Here is a 6,250-nt window from a genome sequence, read left to right as displayed (position 1 = left end):
TCCTGTGCATACTCTCCCTCTCTCTCTCTCTCTCAAAATAAATAAACATAAGAAGAAAAAAAAAAGACACACCATCCTCTCATTACTCCCGGGCCCCTGCTGTCCTAGTGCGAGACTGTGGTTCCCAGCCCTGGCTTCCCATTAGAATCGCCCGGAAAGGTCTGACAATCTGCTGCACGGGGAGAGCCTCTGTCCCCCTCGTTTAGAATCTCTGAGGGTGTGACCCAGGCCTCTGCATCTTTAAGGGTTCCCATGTGATCACAGGTGCAGCCAAGTTTGAGAATCTGGGCCACGAGTCCCCATTTATTCCAAATGCCAGATCCGGCTTCCTTGGGTTCTTCCGTCACCAGGGTGGATCCCACTGGCCATCCCTGTTTTCCCCATCCCGTCCCTAGTCAGAGAGGAGACTGTGGTGGGTGAGAGCCCTCGTTCTAAATGATTCAGCACCTTGCTAATCCCAGAGCTTCAACAGTTAGAAGAGAGAAGTCTGTTCCCACCCATCTGCTCAAGATTTCCTGTCCCTTTCCTTTTTTTTTTTTTTAAATGTTTATTTTGAGAGATAGTGCACGATGGGGGGAGGAGGGGGGGGGGGAGAGAGAGAGAATTCCAAGCAGGCTCTGCACTGTCAGTACACAGCCTGACTCTGGGCTGAAACTCAAAAACCAGGAGATCATGACCTGAGCAGAAATCCAGAGTCAGATGCTTAACCCACCGAGCCACAGAAGTGCCCCTGTCTCTTTCCTCCTTAAACTAAATGCTTAGAGCTTGGTTTTCTTTCGTCCTTAATCACTTGCTCTTGCAGGCATGAATGGAGACTGCACACATGCTGATATGGATAGAAGTGTCACGCAAAAGTTCGAGAAATGGCAGGCTATTCAGGCGCCCCGAGCTCTGGGTTTGGCCCCTAATGCTGTCTTGCGGAGAAGGGCTCGCGAGGCCGGATCCTTATGCCGTCCAGGTTGGCCCTGACTTTTTCCAACAACGAAGTGTGTGTTCAGTATTCTATGCCAGTGAGTCTCAGCCAAAGCGGTTCTGCCCATTAGAGGCAAGTGCAGGTATTTGTGGAGAGCTCTGTAGCTGTCACCGTGATGAGGCAACACTGGCATCGTGCGGGTGCGGGCCAGGGATGCCAGGCGTCCTGCAATGGGCTGCCAGGAACTGTCCCCTGCAGCAGGACCTGGTAACGCCCCGCCCAACATTCATGCGAGCGAAAAACCTATTTACAACGATCTGCACCTGCAGGCCGATTCTGCTTTAAAAATAAGCTTTTAGGCATTCTTGGAAAGATGCAAAAAAAAATTTTTTTCACTCAACAGAGTGTTGCGTCTGAAAAAAATATTCTCCGAGATAAACCCTAGAGGCTCCTCAGATTCGTGCGACTGTCCATCAAGTCGGTGCCATGGGCTGGATGCACAAGCATGGGCATGTCTCGGGTTCTCCTCTGTGCCTGGAGAATAATAATGGAACCTCCCTCAGAGGACTGTTGAGAAGATTAAATGCGACATATAGAAAATTCTTAAGACAGAGCCAGACACATGTTGCACCTTCAATAAAGGTTAGGGTTGTTGTCTTTATCACGGATAACTGGACACTCGTCCCACTCTCCCAAAGGCTTCCATCTGGTTGCAAAGAAGAAGTCAGACTGCAGGAGTCCAGAAGAGAGGCCTTTCACAGAGGAGATGGCATGTGGCCCTCTCTGGCATGACACACAACTTTTAACAGTGTTGCAGTGTTACAGAGGTTGCTTTTCTTTCGGCGTCGTGACTGCAACTCCTTCCAAAGCCAAGCAAAACAAAGACATTTGCACAGGAGAAAAGCCAGGGCCCTAGAATCATGGCTACTAAAGACCGGTCCTTTTGTGAGGTTGCATTTTCAGGGTCAGGAGAAGGTGCACCCCAAATCACCCTGCCCAGACTCCTCAGATGGCGGGAGGAGTTGGTGTCCATCCCTGAGCTGAGCACCCAGGGCAAGACCCGTGAAGAGAAGCAGACACATCCGCTGGGCTCCCAGAGCAGTTCTGGCCATGCCTGTCCCCCAGACTGCTTCCCGAGGGCCCCCCTCTGCAATTTGAACTAGCTTCTTCCCCTCTCCATGGCTCTGAAGATGCAAAAGCATTTGAGAGTGACCAGGAAATTTTCTTTGGAGGGGGAGCGGAGGAAAAAAGACTGCTTCAACCAAAAACTCAAAAGGTGGTATCGCAGAAGCAACCAGGTGACGTTGTTGGGGAAACGCACCACGGACCACAGGCCCCTGTGCCGTGATCTCTGCTCCTGAGAAGATCATGTCCAAAGATAATAAAGTGATTACACGAGCCCTTTTGAGGAGAGAACGTCAGATCTGCCAGGGCTCGTGGCCGTCCAGCTGGAAACAAAAGCTCATCCTGATGACCTGAAGGCAAGAAGATCAAGTTATGCTCGGCACACTCCACCTAGAAGGCAGCGGATCACATGCGGCAGACTTACACCAAATGCTTCATTTGTCGAAGTGCCTAGCGTTGGTGGCCAAGTCCTTGATCCTTGTGTCTGTCAACGTATCCACAATAACTGCCGTCCGTTGCCTATCAAGGGCCAGGTATCATGCTAAGTGTTCTGCATGTATCACCTTTTATTTATTTATTTTTTAATGTTTATTTAGTTTTGACAGAGAGAGAGACAGAGCATGAACGGGGGAGGGTCAGAGAGAGGGAGACACAGAATCTGAAACAGGCTCCGGGCTCCGAGCTGTCAGCACAGAGCCCGACGCGGGGCTCGAACCCACGGACCGCGAGATCATGACCTGGGCCGACGTCAGTCGCTTAACCGACTCAGCCACCCAGGCGCCACTACCCTGTGGATTTTAACATAATGCACTTGTTGAGTTGTTGTAGGACGTGATTGAAATGTCGGAACATTTTATACCTAAAAGCTGTAAGATGACGACTTTCCGGAGCCCTCCCCCAAACACGTGATTCATATAATGTTAACACGTAATTTACACAATGAGTGGACCTGTAACATACTAGATCTGATAAAGGCATCCCAGATCTGTAAACTTGAAGCTTACAGACACCGACAACCAGGTGCTCAGGTAATACTCATTTTCCCTTTATATCGAACCAAGTTAAATATTTTGGAGGCCAAAAAGGATATGAAGCAGTTTCCTGAGACTGTTCTTGTCGATTCCATACTCCTGGTGGTATTTTCACCGACTGTTACCCACAGTGTAATGTTAGCTAGCGTATGTCTTTCTACACCAACATTTTTTGACACTGAGAACTCGAAAAAAATCATAGTGATAAAGATGCTTTATTTCTACTTGACTTCTACCGGACATTTAAAAAGAAAAGGTAGTAAGAGCCCCTCTTGTAAACGAGGGTGGAAACTCTGGACCCAGGTTTGCTTTCTGTTAGCCAAACCTTGGTAAAGCCACAGAGGAGAGAGTCAGCAGGTTACATCAGAAGGCACCGCACTTGCAATGAATTGATCAGGAACTCATCATGAATCAGAGAAGTAGAGCTTTCTGAAAGCCAGCTCGTGTCCCGTTACACAAAACCCAAACCATTTACCTTGGTAATAGTTATGTTTGTTCTTTGACTAGGAAGCAGTTCGAGTGACAAGGTACAAAAAATAATAAGCATGCAGCCCTTTATTTAGTTTTGCAAAGTCTCTGCTTATCGTTCTGTATATTACATGACTGTGTTATACAAATACATTTATTTACAAAAACACTCTATCTGTGCAAACTTGTTGCTTTTTAAAAATGTACGGGTATCCCCATTTCTGCCCATCCCAAGATATATTTTTAAAGCATGCATAAAAATTAACTTTGGTGTGCGAAAACTACTCTGTGCTGCCACATACGGTATTTTTTATTATGTCTATTTATATATGTACAAAAGTTGATCAGTTTACAGAACCGTACAGAAGTGTACATGTTAAAATCCACAATGCAAGAGTGTGGGTCACCAGGTCTCAGGAAACAAAGGAAGGGTTTAGATACTGGAAAGGAAACAACTAGAGAATCCCAATATGTTAAGAGAAAGAAACAAGAGAAAGAAAGAAAGAAAGAAAGAAAGAAAGAAAGAAAGAAAGAAAGAAAGAAAGAAAAGCAAAGAAAACTAGCTTGCTTGGGCTGCAAATTATTATACATAATTCTCACGGCAGTGCAATAGGTTTGATAAACTGCCTTCTACATATGCCTCGTGTCGGCTCGTGTAGAAGTTCACTGGCTTTTTGTCTAGCACGCTACTTTCAAATGTACAATGCTATAGTATCAAAATGTTTTTGGCAAAAAAGATCTTGAAAGGAACCATGACGTTCTGACAAAAATAGAAATCTGTAATAAAGCTAAATAACACCAAAATAAAAGGAAATATTATAGTATCTGTTTTACAATTTGTATAGATAGTCACGCTTGTGTATTTCTCGGTTTCACGTCTAGTCTCCGTAATGAAAAATATTTTTGTACAAAACATACTAAAATTCTGGAATCATACATGTTTTACATGCTGAGTACATTTTCCTCCCCGTCTCTCACACACCCTTCTCTCCTGCCAGCCACTCTTTTCGTAACACATGCTTACTTCATTTGACGGGTATCGGCTATAGACAGTGAACACTATGTAATTACAATAGCAACGAAGAAAACAAACAAGCTTCACTGACATCTATTAATCCAGTATTTAGCACATACTTAGCATTAAGCCTCAAACAGTACGGCAATATGTTACATTCGCTTGGGAAAACAGTTGTGGAAGACTGTCGAAAAACATTTTTTGTGTGTTTTTTTAACGGTAACTCCGACTTTCACCTAACAGGATTTGGCCTTTAAGAGGTTTCCTTGGCTGTGGATGGGGTGGCTTTGCTTGAACTTCCGTTCTGTGCCTTGTAGCTGGTGAGGCCGGGAGTGTGGATGGTCCTGATGCTCTTGGCACCTTGATTCAGTGAAGTGGGGGAGGCGGGGGAGGGCGGGGAGGAGGAGGAGGAGGAGGGGGAAGGGGCTGCTCGGCCGTTTTGAGTCTGCAGTGAGAATGAGAGATGGTGGCCTTTCCCTGTATGAGTGGGGCTCTGAAACTTTAAGGAGCCATTAGAGACAGAGGGGATGAGGGAGGCAGAGGGAGCAGATCGTCCTGTTTGGGGGCTGAGAGGGTTAGAAGTAACCGGTGGTTTAGTAGCAGGTGGAATAGGCAAGTTAGAGCTGTCACCACTAGAAGAGGGCAGAGAACTGCTTTTCCCAGAGCTGGGAGAAAGGGCTGGAATCTTAGAAGCAGGTAAGGAGGGGAAAGTAGGCTTACAGTCCCCACCAGCTTTCTTAGCACTTCCATTAGCCTGCAAACAAAGATGGCGGGAGACAGTTTGTCAGAAAGCTGGTAACATGATCAAACCACAGGGTCTGGCAACACAGCCCTTCTGAGAATGACTAAATAAAAGAAACCAAATCAAACCGAACCAGTTCAAGGCCTGAGCTAAGTTCTTGTTGTGCTGCACTGGACCTGGTAGAGACCCCCCAAAGTACAAGAGCGGAGATGTGTAGAACGGGAGGAAAGGAAGAACGGCGTAGGTGAGAAGAGGCACACCATCCCGCTACCGTTCCCGGGTGCTAGGTCGGCCATGCGTCTGGGGTGATTACTGGGGTGGGGCGGGGGCATCGTGATGGACAGTTAATGTGCCTCTAATGCAACGCAGTCAGCATATACGTTAGTACTGGTGACTTTCAGGGCAGCTCAAGGACAGGTCTGACTCGGTTTCCCGAGGTGTTCTGATGAACCACTACATTCACCCAAAGAAAAGCCGACGGGCCCGGCACCTTGTGTTAACAGTTAAACTTTGGAGTCACAAAGTAAAAGATGTTTTATTGCAAGCATGCAGAAGCGTGGTGAAAAGTTTAACGAAGGTTTTTAGACTTTCTTCATGCCCCAGATCCAGGGTGTCTACGTAAACCGTATCTTACAAAGAAAGCATGATATTTGGTATAAACTAAGTCAGTGACTTGCTTCTTAAACGCAACAGTGTCCATCCAAAATTGGGTTTAAGGTAAAACTACCTGACGGTATTGGCGGGGGTCCTGCAGTTTGGACTGCTTGCCAGGCTTGTCCAGGCTTCCGGGTCTGTTCTTGGAACTCATGGGGACCGGCATCCTGCTCGTCTGTGGGGTCCCGGCGGCGCCCTGTGGGAAGGAGCAGCGGGAGGGGAAGAGAAGGAGAAGCACGTGAGCGGATTGTCGCGCAAGCTCTCCCACTGTGTGCAGAAGCTCAACGTGAGAAGCCACAGCC

General features: G+C 47.1%; 1 protein-coding gene across 13 annotated transcripts in view; it reads right to left on the bottom strand.

Moving 5' to 3' along the window:
• Window positions 1–3,606: 3,606 nt before the first annotated feature.
• The window catches only part of KIAA1217 (KIAA1217 ortholog), a 301,399-nt gene continuing 298,755 nt past the window's right edge, over window positions 3,607–6,250 (bottom strand). For 11 of the 13 annotated variants that reach the window (XM_042945110.1, XM_042945119.1, XM_042945111.1 and 8 more), the window contains 2 exons: window positions 6,022–6,144; window positions 3,607–5,306 (listed from right to left, as the gene is read on the bottom strand). In XM_042945110.1, coding sequence (XP_042801044.1) covers window positions 4,806–5,306; window positions 6,022–6,144 — 624 coding nt within the window. In that variant the 3' untranslated portion in view covers window positions 3,607–4,805. Of the gene's footprint in view, window positions 5,307–5,810; window positions 6,145–6,250 lie in introns of those variants that run through there. The other 2 variants (XM_042945122.1, XM_042945121.1) reach the window with 1 other exon arrangement.

This window comes from Panthera leo, chromosome B4 (genome assembly GCF_018350215.1).
Source record: "Panthera leo isolate Ple1 chromosome B4, P.leo_Ple1_pat1.1, whole genome shotgun sequence".
NCBI lineage: Eukaryota > Metazoa > Chordata > Mammalia > Carnivora > Felidae > Panthera > Panthera leo.
This window is presented reverse-complemented; position numbering and strand designations above follow the sequence as displayed.